The sequence below is a fragment of the Giraffa tippelskirchi genome, chromosome 10 (genome assembly GCF_054371585.1).
Source record: "Giraffa tippelskirchi isolate mGirTip1 chromosome 10, T2T-mGirTip1v1.2.pri, whole genome shotgun sequence".
NCBI classification, from domain to species: domain Eukaryota; kingdom Metazoa; phylum Chordata; class Mammalia; order Artiodactyla; family Giraffidae; genus Giraffa; species Giraffa tippelskirchi.
The window spans coordinates 16927464-16941717 of NC_137284.1; the positions used below are offsets into that span (position 1 = coordinate 16927464).

Below are 14254 nucleotides of genomic sequence, written 5' to 3' on the forward strand. Positions count from 1 at the left end.
CGGCATGGCCCACACGGTGGACCTCGTGCAGCCTGGCAAGTTCAAGGCTCTGTGCATCCCATCAGACACCATGAGTCCGTGTGCCTGCCATGCTTCGAGGACAGCAGACCCAGCTCCCAAGCCAAGTCCTTGGCCGGACTTCCAGCCCTGGGAGCTGTGTGGGAGAGTGGACAAAGCTGACACGGGGCTTCAGACTGAACTGCCAGGTCAGGGTCAGGGCATGGGGAGCCCAGGTAAGGGTGGACAGCGGGGAAGTATCTCACTGTACCTCGGCTGCTCCAATGGTCACCACTGGCTGGGGTGGTGGGGAGCCAGAGGGTTTGTCCCACAGATGCAGGGAGAGGCGCAGTCTCTCCTTTTGCCACCAGAGCCTGTGTTGGGGCGGGGGGGATCAGCAGAAGCATCTTTCTGTGCCTCCGGGCTCTTGTGACCAAGGAAATATTTTGGGTGTGGTACCTCCAGAATCACCATGGCCACTTGCTGCAGGAGGAAGGGGCCAAGTTCAGCCGAGAACCCCATAAAGGCCCAGGGGGGTGCTTCTGTCTGGTGCTGGAGGAGGGAGGAGGGGGAAGAATGGGATTAAGAAATGTAGAGACGGGACGTGGATGGTGGACAGTTTGCTGAGTCCCCACTGTGCAAGAGGTCCTTGTTGTGGATTTTTCCTGTACAAGCTCTATTGAAATAATATAATAGGATATGATAGGATACGTTACGATACAATACAATATGATGCGAATGCATGCGTGCTCAGGCGCTTCAGTTGTGTCCAACTCTTCGCAACCCTATGGACTGTAGCCCACCAGGCTCCTCTGTCCATGGGATTCTCCAGGTAAGAATACTGGAGTGGGCCACCATGCCCTCCTCCAGGGGATCTTCCTGACCAAGGGATCTCTTACATCTCCTGCATTGACAGGCAGGTTCTTTACTACCTTGGACGCTGCACAATACCATGCAATATAATACAATACAATGCAGCACAATACAATATAATTCCCATACCATGCAATCCATCCATCTAAACTACAACAGTGGGTTTTTGGTAAGTCATGAAGTTGGGCAACTGTCACCACCAACAATATTAGAACTTTTTCATCACCTCAAAAAGGAACGGGGGACCCATTAACAGCCACTCTCCACTTCCCTTTCCCCACCCCTACTGGGAGCTACCAATCTAACTATCTCTATGTCTAGATTTGTCTATTCTAGGCATTTGTACAAAGGGAATAATACTATATCTGACTTCTTTCACTTAGCACAATGCTTTCAAGGTTTTTCCACATTGTAATATGTATCAATACTTCATTCTCTTTTCACAGTTGAATAATATTTCACTGGGGGCTTCCCTGATGGCTCAGATGGTAAAGAATCTGTCTGCAATGTGAGAGACCTGGATTTGCTCCCTGGGTTGAGAAGAGCCCCTGGAGAAGGGAACGGCTACCCACTCCAGTATTCTGGCCAGGAAAATTCTGTGGACAGAGGAACCTGGCAGACTGCAGTCAATAGGGTCACAAAGAGTCGGACATGACTGAGAGACTCTCACTTTCACTTTTCAATATTTCATTATATGGACAAACCTCATTTATTTATTGATTCACCAGTAGATGGACATTTGAGTTTAACTTTCTGGCTGAGACGAACAATGCCCTACCAACATTAGTGGAACGATTTTTGTGTGGACGTGTGTATTTTCCAGTGTATCCCCTGGGCAACAAATAGGTGTTATAACTATCAACTTATTAGGAAAAGTTGCAGCTCAGAGCAGTTAAGTACCATTTCTGAGATGGAAAAGCTTCTTGTGATGGGTTTGATTATGCTAGAAGGGCAAATAAGAGGAAGTAAGGTGGAATTTCACTTCACCTTTTGCAGGACATTATACACACCAGTGAGTAAAAAAACAAGAGAGGCCTGAGGGGACATGCGTCAGCAGGGCTGTGTGGGCTCCTGACCCTCTGGGGGGCAGGTCTCGGGTTTGCCCGCCCTGGCCTGGCTCAGTCTGGGAGATGCTCTCCTCCATCTATCACTCACCTTCTTGTTTCGGTGGCAGACTCTAGTCAAGAGCAGCTCAAGACAGCTGCCAGAGTTGCCTGTCAGCCTGTGAGGAGGCAGGTGGGAGGTCTCTGTAGCCTCATCCCCACTCTGAGAGGGTCTCCTGGTGTGGGCCCTGCCCGTGACAAGAAGAGCCCCAAAGAGAGGAATTCAGCAGGGGCCCAAGGGCGATTCTAGGGCAGAGAGCACCCGGCTGCTGGCTCTGCTTCCTTCTGCCTCCAGGGCTTTCCCAGAAAGTTCTTGGATGTGGGAGGCTGGCTGGCGTGTAGGCGTGCCGCCCCATTAATGCAACTCCTGTGCTTGGCGGAACCCGAGACTGTGCTGGTAATCATTGACCCTCTGAGCTCCCCTGGGGCAGAGCCACAGCATCCTACAGTAGAGTCTTGCCCTCCTCAGCCTCTTTCTTGGAAGTGCAATGCTACTGCAGCATGGATGCCAGGGTAGAGAAGCCCAGAATTCAAGGCCTCACAGATAATGACGCGTTGGATCTTTCATTCAACATCTGGCTGTAACTTGAGAGAGAAATCAGAGCTGGAGATTGCATTCTTGAAGGTGTTAGTGGCTGGATCACTTTCCAAGTTCAAGTGCCATCTGAGCTCTTTCTATCCATCTGTAATAGACATGGATGGGCCCCTTTTTCAGATGAAGAAATTGAAACACTGAAAGGTTGGCTGGTACCCAGTGTTAGGGCCACAGAATGACTGAACGACTTCAGATTCAAACCCCACACACCCATCTCTTACATCCTGCCCAAATGGCCCCTCCTCAGGGCCGTGACAGGAAACATAAGCTAGAATATGGGACTGGAAGACGTCCAGATGCCCCCTCCAAACTCAGGAACCTGAGGTCCTGTGCCTTCTCTTTGCTTGTTTCTTGGTGCAGGGCTGGACCCACAGGAAACCCTTCTGCTGTGGTACCGCTTCATGACTACTAGTCCCTCAAGGCCAAACTCGAGGCATCAGTTGAATTACTCCACTATTTTATAAGGCATTAAGGTTTTGGGTTCTATGTGTTTTCGCAAAAACAAAGTGTACTTTCTTGATGCAGGCACTCAGGACAGCATGTTCAAAGCCTCTAGTCCACATAGAATTCACTCCTTTCTGGGCTGGAAAGACTGAATTGATGTGATACCAACCCAAACCATAGAGAACTAGAAGGATCAGACTAATAACAGGGTCTCTGCATACGTAATAAATAAAACTCTTGGTAAACATTAAAATTCTTTGATTAAATGCCAGTGCCATTTCAGGTGGGTGCTTGAGAGAGGTGACTTAAAAATCATTTTATCACAGATGTGTCCAGTTTTCAGACAAAGCAAACTACACACTCCCACAACACATGGACGTGTACAAATCACATAAGTGAGAGGATGATGTCTTCATTTGCAAAAATGATTATTGTCTTTATAAACTATTATGTAATATAACATATAGTATATTATATATCAATATACAATATATTATGTGATATATATAACATATATAATGATATATATAATTATGGACAGAGGAGCCTGATGGGCTACAGTCCATGAGATCGCAGAGTCGGACACAACTGAGGAACTAACACACACACATGAATAATAAAACATATTATAAAAATAAAAATACATATATAATCATATAAATATAATATATAATAATTCAGCAAAGGATTCCTTTAAATGTCTAATATCCTCTGTAATGGCCTACATAGGAAAAGAATCTAAAAAAAAGCATGGGTGTATGTACACTTACAGCTGATTCATTTTGCTGTAAACCTGAAACTAGCACAACGTTGTAAATCAACTATAGTCCAATACAAATTTTTTAAAAATTCAAAGAAAAAAACAAACACATATCTATAGTATCCTAGTGCATATATCATATGTTACATGACTTACTATATGAAGCAATTTCTGTTCACACACTGTCTTTGTTTTTGACTGCTCAATGGGACATGGAGGATCTTACTTCCCTGACCAGGGATTGAATCTGTGCTGCCCCCTGCAGTGGGAGTGCAGAGTCTTAACCACTGGACCACTGGGGAAGTCCTTCATATACTATTTTTTGAGAACACCATCTATTGATTTTGGTTGCAGCATAAGATTATATTGGTTTCCCAGGAGGCTCAGTGGAAAAGAATCCACCTGCAATACAGGAGACTCTGGTTTGATCCCAGGGTCAGGAAGATCCCCTGGAGAAGGAAATGACAACTCACTCTAGTATTCTTGCCTGGAGAATCCGATGGACAGAGGAACCTGGTAGGCTACAGACCATAGGGTCGCAAAGAGTTGGACGTGACTGAGCAGGCACACACTCATGAGATTATATACCTAGACTTGTATAATGATATTTTGATTGTAATGAGCTTCTTTTGAATAGTAATTAGAATAAAAGGCCATGAGACTAGAAATGCCTTTGGATCCTTGTGTTAACTTAATGTTCAGCTATAGGTTCACCAGAAACTAGAATCCAACAGTTGGGACAGTGACTCTCAGGAGGTGTGGCCTGAGTACATGATGGAGGTCTGAGAATTGACCTTTTCACCCCTTTTTAGGTGGAGGGTCCCCTGTGGTTCTGGGACAGATTGAAGGGAATTTCATCTGGGATTCTCTAGGGACCCGTCCTCCCTCTAGACAATGATCATGCTTCTTGTGTGTTCAGTTCAGTTCAGTTGCTCAGTCGTGTCCGACTCTGTGACCCCATGAAGTGCAGCACGCCAGGCCTGCTTGTCCATCACCAACTCCCGAAGTTCACTCAAACTCATGTCCATTGAGTCGGTGATGCCATCCAACCATCTCATCCTCTGTTGTCCCCTTCTCCTCCTGCTCTCAATCTTTCCCGGCATCAAAGTCTTTTCAAATGAGTCAGCTCTTCGCATCAGGTGGCCAAAGCATTGGAGTTTCAGCTTCAACATCAGTTCTTCCAATGAACACCCAGGACTGATCTCCTTTAGGATGGACTGATTGGATCTCCTTGTGTGTTACTAGGTATCTTCCCTACTGTGCTTTCACCCCTAGTCTGGAACCCAGCAAAGGCAACTTGGTGGATTCCAAGCCCAACAACTGGAATCCCAAAGCCAGCGACTCTTGGGTTACTGCAAATTCCAGTCAAACACGAAGCTTTAAAATCAGCTCCTGCATTCCTTCAGACAGAGGCAAGTGGCTTTACGTCCACACCGGCTTCTTAGTAAACAAGCCTGTGGACTATTCAGGCTGTGCTGTGGGCTTCCTGCCCCCAAAGGTCTTGCTTCAGGGCACCGTTTTCATTGTGCTCTAGAGGGCGCTGTTGGTACAGGATGCCGATGGGCGTTCCTCCACCCAAGTCTTAAGGGCTATTGCACACTGCAGAGGGTGTTCTCAACCCTGGGCTTCTCTTCATTCAAGTTGAGCTGTGCATCCTCACTTCCCCCTCAGTTTATCTTCTTGACTCTGACTCAGTCCACACACACCCAGCAAAGCAATGCCTTCTCTGGGTAAAGTGCAGAACTCCCTGAAGTTGAGAAGATAGACTAAGATAGACTACTTAGAAAATCTTTAGCATAAAAGGCAAGAAGACCCAACTCTGTGACTGTGAGTTCCGTGAGTTCCCCTCGTCCTCTGGGGCTCTCTCGCTCTGCAGTTGAAACTCCCCACAGCCCCCAGGGGTGTGTGCTTTCCCTTCAAAACTCTGAGCCAGGCAGAGATGAAGCGAGCCCCTTTAGGTCTCTTTTTGCAGAGCTGAGACATGCTAGCATTTCCAAAACACTTAAAAAAAATTTTTTTTTGAAGAACGGCAAGAAAACAAAATCGAAATTGCGCATAAAATTAGCATCAGCTTCCAAAGTGCAGGTTTCTGATTCCACAGCAAAGGCAAGTTCCCATCGAAGATGGGAAAGACACCAGGCTTGCGGTGAGCCTCACAGACTCCCAGGATGGCTGGGAAATGTCACATCTCCTGATGCTTCCTGCTGGGTCCCCATCCAGGTGCCAGGAAGTGATGCAGGTCCTTGTGGGAAGAGCAGAATAATCTTAGGGTGACCAGCAGCCCTCATAAACTAGTTAGCTAGATAGAATTCAAAGCCTGAACTTGAACATTTTAACTTCTTTTAATAACTTTTTTTTTGGCTGAGTCATGAGGCATAGGAGATCTTAGTTCCCTGACCAGAGATTGAACCTGTGCCCTTTGCTGTGGAAGTGCAGAGTCTCAACCACTGGCCCACCAGGGAAGTCCCTTAATGACTTTTCATGTTTAAATTTCGTCCTTCATTTTCACATCCTGATACAAAAGCACGCACTGTGTACATATGTGAGTGTGACTTCTGGAAGCAGTAGAAAGGAATCACTAATTGTTGTAAAAGTGGCTTTGTGACCTTCTCATCTTGTGTTCTCCTGCCTTTTGGGGCATCAGTGTCTTCCAGCCAAAGATCACCAGGCACACTGCAGTGAGTGACCAGGTTGTCTTGTTGCAGCTAGTGAGAACACGCCCTCGAGGAATGGTGAGGAACTCCACTTGAAAGAGTTTTAGAAAGCACATAAATAGAATTTGGGCTTAATCTAGGTGATTTGGGAGAGTAAACGGAGCAATACTCTGCTCAGGATTCGATGTTAAGAAGTAGGGGTAATTCTGTGACTATGTTAATAAGTCTCATTATCAAGAAGGAGAGAAGAGTTGGTATAAGGCTAACGCTGTTATTGAAGAAGCAATGATCACTCATAGTGCCAGGATGGGGGGTACATTTGGTTGTTTTTGTGGTTTGGACTGTGTTCATGTTCCTGTGTGTTCAGACATGATTCTGATGTTGATGTCTTGTGAAGCTGTGTTCAACAGGAGAACACCAGACTCAGCTGTGAGCCCCAGGACAGCCCTCAGCAACAGCCAGACCGAGATGTAGTGCCAGGCTGGCTCCCATCTGTCAGGGGCTGCTTTCTTCTTTTTGACTGCATCTGTAGATTATCAGTGACACGATTGAATCCTAGTCAATGTCTGTGGTAAGAGAAGCAGAGCATCACCCCTGGCTACACGCCTCTATTCAACCCTGCCAAGGAAAATTCTCTCCCTCTCCTGTTCCCAAGGCTTCCCAGGTGGCACAGTGGTAAAAAAAAAAAAAAAATCAACCTGTCAATGCCGAAGACTAGAGTTCGATCCCTTGGTCAGGAAGATCCCCCGGAGGAGGACATGGCAACCCACTCCAGTATTCCAGACTGGGACATCCCATGGACAGAGGAGCCTGTCGGGCTACAGTCCACGGGGCCACCAAGAGATACAACTTAAACAACTGAACAACAACAATGACAACAATTGTGTTCTCACCTCTTCAAGATAAGTCTTCTGCCCTGATGATGAAATGTTAGGTTTTCTGTAGGTCTTCTGTTCCACAGGGCAGGACAGGTTCTGAAGTCAGAACACTTCACAGACATTGACATGTTGTCAGAACCTTTTTCACGCTCTCTCCCAGGAGACTTGTCCCTCACCTGGCTGTCATCTCCCCCAACACAGCACATTTGACTCTACAGAGCAGACCCTAGTAGCCTGGGTTGGTGATGCCTGATTAAGCTGCTGCGCATATTAAATTTCTGAACCAGTAGTAACAGTTGCTACTATTTATTACATAATTGCTGTGTTCTAGGAACTTTACATATGGGATTGCATTTAAAACATATGACAGCCTTTGAGAATATTTTACAGCCATTTCATAGGCAAGGAAGTTGAGTCTCAGTTAGCCTAAGTGGCTTGCTCAGGTTGCCTGGCCATCAAGTGACAGAACTGGGGTTCTAGTCCGTGTCTGCACTTTCCCAAGATGGACTTCCTTCTCTCTCCTGCTGCCTTTGGTTCTTCCCTGTGCCATGAACATCCTGCACCAGGGCTTCCACCCGCTCTTGATCCCCATGCATGGCAGATCTCTGCAGTTATTCAGGGGATGCTGCTGGACTGGTAGGCCCCAGAGATACCTGCAGAAGGTGGTGGGCCTTAAGAGAGTACCAACACTCCCAGACCCTGTGATTCCTTGGCTTTTTTTCCCAGCCTCTCTTCTCTGGAAGGAACCAGGCAGCCCGGAAAGTCTGTGCCGCATTCCCACTCTGAACATAGAGGATGAGATGGTTGGATGGCATCACCAAATCAGTGGACATGAGTTTGACCAAACAAACTTGTGGCTGCACAGGGAGGGGGGTGAGTATTCCTCACATGGGAAAGGTGAAGTGCCGCCCCAAATCAGGCCTGGAAGAGTCCTGAGGCTCATGATCTTTCACATGCCCATGAAGCTGGAAAAATCGTTTCCAATGGCCTTGGCAAGTTCTTTGTAAGAAGAACTCAGGGTGAGCCCAAGTGAGCAGCCTGCTAGAGCTAAAGATAGCTGAGGTGACTTCTCTGGGAATACTGAACAGAAAGGCAACGATGCCCTCTGTCAACACTAGTTCTAGATGTCAGCATCCTGGGAGCTGGCTAACTAGATGCTCCTTAGGCACTGAAGGTTGGCAAGTTTAGCTGGGTGGCCATCCTCCAACAGCTTGAGGCCGTTTTCATAGAAAACAGGAAGTTCTCTGTGGTACCAGTCAGATGCATTTTGTGCTGAAGAGTATAAACTTGACCTTCAGCCTCTTGTATCTGCTCTCTGGTGTCCTCAACCCCCTCAGGGCAGCAAAGATGCTGCCCTGCAATGATTGGATAATGACTAAGTTACTCTGTATCCCTGAGCAACTTCACAGTAGGAACTATTGCCTCTTTTGCTTCCTAGTGTAGCACCTGGCAAGTAGTGAGTTCAGTCAGTGGAGAGTTTGCTTTATTTCATTAAGAAGGCAGAGACCTTGGCCCATAATCCCATTCCATGCCCTGCTATCCACAGGTCATCAGGAAATGTTGGTTCATGTGGCTGACCGGCAGGCTGAATCCAGTGAGAATGAAAGTTGCTCAGTCGTGTCCTACTCCTTGCAACCCCATGGACTGTAGCCCACCAGGCTCCTCTGTCCATGGAATTTTACTGGCAAGAATACTGGAGTGGGTAGCTGTTCCCTTCTTCAGGAGATCTTCCCAACTCAGGAATCAAACCCAGGTCTCCCACATTGCAGGCGGATTCTTTACTGTCTGAGCCACCAGGGAAGCTCGGCTGAATTCAAACTGTCAATTTTCATGGAAGCTTGAATTTCTTCTCCAGCAACACTGCAAAGCATCTACAGAAAGTCATTGGACTTCTGTTCTCAGGCTCCATAGCTTCTATTTTCTACGTCTAATAGATAATCTTGACTCTCAGGAATATCCTGAGGGAACTCAGGCTGTATGTGAGCTGTGAGTGGTTAGACCAAAAGGCAGGCTACAGTAGCTGTCTTTTCATCTACAGAGAGTAGCGATAGCCTTTGTAATTCTAAAGAAGAGATAATAGAAGCAATGTCTATTTTGCCATCTTCTCTTGGGTACAGTGGCTGCTGAGCCTGCTGGGGTGAGACAGAAGCAGCATTATATCAACCTTGGGGAAACCCCCAGCTCCCAATGGCTTCTCCTTAGGGGGTTGCCTGCAAAAGAACAGCCTGGGTCCTGGCTCTTCAATTGTTATCCAGGAGCCCAGAAGGTAGGCACCTCATTTAGAATGCAGAGGGGTTGGGTGACCAGGGGTGTTGTATGCAAATGAAGCCTGCATTTCTATGGAGAAAAGGAGATGCAGGAGGAAAATGTGTTTATCTTCAAGAATTTGCAGGGTTGTTCCCCGGAAGAGAATGACACTTATTTATAAATATCATGAGTGGTCCTGGAGGCAGAACTAGGTTAGAGTTCTTGGTATCAGTTTCTCCTCTAGATCTAGATGAGAATATCCTGCAGGGCACACGGGTGCTGAGTGCACTGGCCCTTGCTGTCGGCCAGCCAGGTGTCTCCCCCAGCTCTCTGTCACCTATGTACCCAGCAATTCTTTCAGTTCCTCTGTGCCCCGGCCCCAGTCACAAACACAACTGCAGTTACAGCTCACAGAAATGTCTCTTCCAAATTATGGTTGGAAGGGGAACCATGTGAGTGATGGCACATTCATCACTTTTGCATGCATTGTCTGATTGACTGAGTACTATTCAACGAATATAGACTTCCTACAATGTGTGACTGTAATGCCATCTCCAGGCTTTGGGTCTCCATGGCAGTTCTCTGCCTTTCAAATAAGATGCTCCCGGAACATCTGCTACCCTGGCAAGTATCATACTGTTTTTCATGGTTTATCAGCTCATTTGTATCTCCCACCTTGACTAGAAGCTTCTTCCGGATGACAGGGACTGTACCTTTTTGGTAAAGGATTGTCTGGCACACATGTTAGAATCCACACATCCCTGCTGCTTTGTTGTTGTTCAGTTGCTCAGTCGTATCCAACTCTTTGGGACCCCATGGACTGCATTATGCCAGGCTTCCATGGCCTTCACTATCTCCCGGAGTTTGTTCAAACCCATGTCCATTGAGTCAGTGATGCCATCCAACCAATTCATCCTGTCGCCCCCTTCTCCTCCTGCCTTCAATCTTTCCCAGCATCAGGGTCTTTCCCAATGAGACGGCTCTTCTCATCAGGTGGCCAAAGTATTGGATCTTCAGTTTCAGCATCAGTTCTCCCAATTAATATTCAGGGTTGATTCTTTTAGGATTGACTGGTTTGGTCTCCTTGCAGTCCAAGGGACTCTCAAGAGTCTTCTCCAGCACCACAGTTCAAAAGCATCAGTTCTTCAGCGCTCAGCCTTCTTTATGGTCCAACTCACATCTGTACATGACTACTAGAAAAACCATAGCTTTGACTAGAGGGACTTTGGTCGGATAAACCAATTAATGGACACAAAAGTGAGTTTTCTGTCTGTTGAGGTATTTTCGCAGGGCGTGGATGCCCATCTAGTAGAGACCTTCAAGCAGAGATGAGCCCTCTGGTGTTATACAAACCACATGACCTTGTAACTGCTCAGTTGCTGAGCTCACTTCCCCCTTCGATTGTGAGCTCCTTGAGAACAAGAACAGATTTCTGTTTGTCTTTGAAATCCTACACAATGAGCATATACTCAATGTTTGGAAAGTTCATGCAAAGTCTGTTTTTTAAGAATGCACTGTTGACCAAAAAAGACTGCTGGAGCCCTGAAGAAAAAAAAAACGGCAATAATATAATCCCCTTGCTTTGCCCGGCCATTAAGAAGACCTTGGTAAACATTAGCTAATGGACAGCCCTATGCTTGCCATTAAGATTTACTGATTTATTAGAAAGTAACCTAGAAACTGTGCATGTTACATAATCTGGGGCCAATATCTAATAACTCAATAGTTAAAAAACACATATTGATTCTGTCTGGGGTGGGATTAAATGCCATTGTCTAAGCAAAGGAGGATGCGGGCTGTGTATAATGGGTCTGCCATGAGAATGATGGGGTTGGTCAGAGGAAGAATTTATCCTGTATTCTCATATTCTCTAGGTATAATTCCTCTTACTGTTTCAATACATAAATCAACAGCATTGACTAACTCAGCGCACATACAAACTACTTTCAGTAATGCCAGATTTTACAAGATCAATCCAACAATAAAGGCTGCTTTTAAATCTCAGTTTCTTACATAACAGTGAATGTTGTGTAGAGAGATTAACAGGGTATCTTGTTGCTTCCTGGTGTGATCTTATTTTCGTCTTACAAATCTGTACTTATCTTTGTCTATATTATCCACCTGTATGTTTGTGAACACTTGGAAATCTCAGTATCTCAGTGTGTTTCTGAGATAGGGTTGGAGATTGACGATAACTGATTGTTTCTGGTGAAAGGCATCAGGCACAAGCTAGGAGAAAGAATGAGAGGGCTACAGAGGGTGGCAAAAGAGAAGAGGGAAATGCTGGGACAGAATCCATACCTGCTGCTCAAGGACCTTAGCTGGCAGCTTGTCATATCTTAGCATGACGGTATTCAAGCCATGTGACGTCTGGAAAAAAAACACATACCCAGCTTGGGGCTTGGCCTGAGAACAACCAATTGCCTTGGTTTAAACCGCACAACTCCACTATCAAATTAACGTTTTAAGGCTAAAACAAATTATCATCAGTTCACTGGCCAAAGCATACAGTAAATTAAGCTGGGTTTAGAAGACATCAGCCTGCTTACAGAGACCAACTCCCAACACTTCTTCCTTGCTTTTCTCAGCCGTGGACGCTTTGGGACGGAATATGTTTAAGATGATGTTGGTAAGTGCAGGCCATATGGGGAAAGCTTTTTGAGCTGGTTGCTTTTGGTCTGGCTCTTTGCATGGCCAGGCAGATAATATTTTCTTAGGAGGGTAAGCATGGAAACGCCAGCTTATCTGAGAGATTAATCAGGGGGGATTCAATCACTCTACAGAAATACTCTCATCAAAATTAAAATGAATTTAGGTAGACCCGGAGGACAAGAATGGTCAGGCAGAAAAACCCAGAGGTTGGTGTGTTAGCAGCTACCACTGGAATTATAACGCATGACAAAGAGGCTGTGGATTCAACTGATAAATGTTGACTTTAAAAGAAGTTATTGTTTTAGGTGAGATCTACCCTATGAAGAGCTTTTGGAAACAGTCTGAGCTTCCACAAACCTGGGAAAAGGAGAAAGTCCCCAGTAGATAGAAGCAAAATTAGATGAGATGTGTGCAGAGAAAGGGAAGGATTGAGGAAGAAAGAGACCATTTCCCTGGCTGAGTTGCTCTTGGGACCATGCACTTGGGACTCTTTAGGGGCTTGAGGTCAATGAATATTGTGTGGGATGAGAGCAGGGCCCTCAGAGAGAGTGAATTTCTGTCTTCTCTCCTAGTAATATTTTCTTTTATTTGTATATATTTGTTTTTTTCTGTTTACCACTTCTACTTGGGGTCTTCTTGTGTTTTCACATGGTTGAAGGCCATGGGCAAGACACTGTAGAATATCACTTTTGTTTAACTTTTATCACTAAGTTGGTTTCGCTTCCTAGTTTGTATGAATAAACACAGTTTTGAAGGGGGATTTTGAAATCTATTTTAGAAACGTGTTTGCATTTGATTAAAAATACCAGGAAGACACTGCTAACCACAACAGGCACACCTTGGGAGTAGGGTGGGCACACCTAGGGGAGGGGGCCGTCTGGTGTTATGACCCCGGGATACTGAGCCGTGTTGGCTGTTTGGGGGAAATCCCTACAGCGCTGTGCTGTAAAATGTAAGCCACGATTATGTTTTTAGTGAGACCTTTGCCCACATAGTATTTTGAAGCTCTTTATTCATTCATGGAATGATTCCATTGATGCTGATTGAATAAATAGTAAGCCCCCATGGTCTGTGCTAACAGCTAGGATAGAGGAGTGAATAAAACATGCTTCTACCTTATGTAGGATTCGTTAAATCACAGTGCTCTGTCCGTCAGCTTGGGAGCAGGGGAGAAAGTGGGAGACACTGAGAGTGACCATCTTGCTATTCCCTTTGAGAATCTTGGCATCCCAGGCTTGTGATCCATGGAGAAAACGTCTCAGATCTTAGGACTTGACTAAACAGTGCTGAGGAACTCTGTTTCAAATAGTGTCGAGCACAAAATAAGGAAGTTGACCAACGCTTGTGTTAAAATGTTCCAGAGAAATCTCGCTTTAGAATATAAACAAAGTAATAACTGAGACACAAGTGAAGTAGAGATTCCTCTGACCTGGAAGCAGAGAAACTCATGTTCTGCTTGTCATCCCGCCACTGGTCAGGTTCCTGACTTTGCTGTTGTTTTTAATTTTAACTGAATTATAGTTGACTTACAGTGTTGTGTTCATTTCTGCTAAGGTACCTGACTTTGGATATGTCACTAAAATTGTCTCAATTCCTTCATTAGATAAATGAGCGAATTAAATTGCATTATAATTTCTCTACAAGGTGATTTAGGTCATGTGTTGTGAAACTTCTCCCCGTAGTTATTTATTTCTATATATGAACCACAAATGTAAATAGTGCATCAAGTTTCTGCTGTCACAGATATTTTTGCTTAGCTTAAGGCTAAATTTATTAAAGAAAAAAGGAGAGTCAGTTTAAAGAATACTATCAAATAAATCAGAGTGCAGGTCATAATTTGTTATCATAAACATTTTTAAATGTTATTTTATTGAAGTAGTTGACTTACAATGTTGTGTTAATTTATATTTCACAGAAAAGTATTTCAGTTATATATATATATACATATATATATTCTTTTTTATTTTCTATGCCATTATGGTTTATCCCAAGATATTGAATAGTTCCCTGTGCTATACAGTAGGACCTTGCTGCTTATCCATCCTATATAT

The 14254-nt window shown here is 45.1% G+C and overlaps 1 protein-coding gene across 5 annotated transcripts in view; it reads left to right on the forward strand.

The window, feature by feature from the left end:
* The window catches only part of KCNJ1 (potassium inwardly rectifying channel subfamily J member 1), a 33202-nt gene that overhangs the window by 15819 nt on the left and 3129 nt on the right, over positions 1–14254 (forward strand). Inside the window, exons 1-2 of one of the 5 annotated variants that reach the window (XM_081536561.1) lie at positions 7717–7940; positions 8031–8177. The exons of 2 other annotated variants lie outside the window; for them this stretch is intronic. In XM_081536561.1, the coding sequence (XP_081392687.1) occupies positions 8100–8177 (78 nt within the window). In that variant the 5' untranslated portion in view covers positions 7717–7940; positions 8031–8099. Of the gene's footprint in view, positions 1–6422; positions 8178–13562; positions 13677–14254 lie in introns of those variants that run through there. 2 more of the 5 variants (XM_081536560.1, XM_081536564.1) reach the window with 2 other exon arrangements.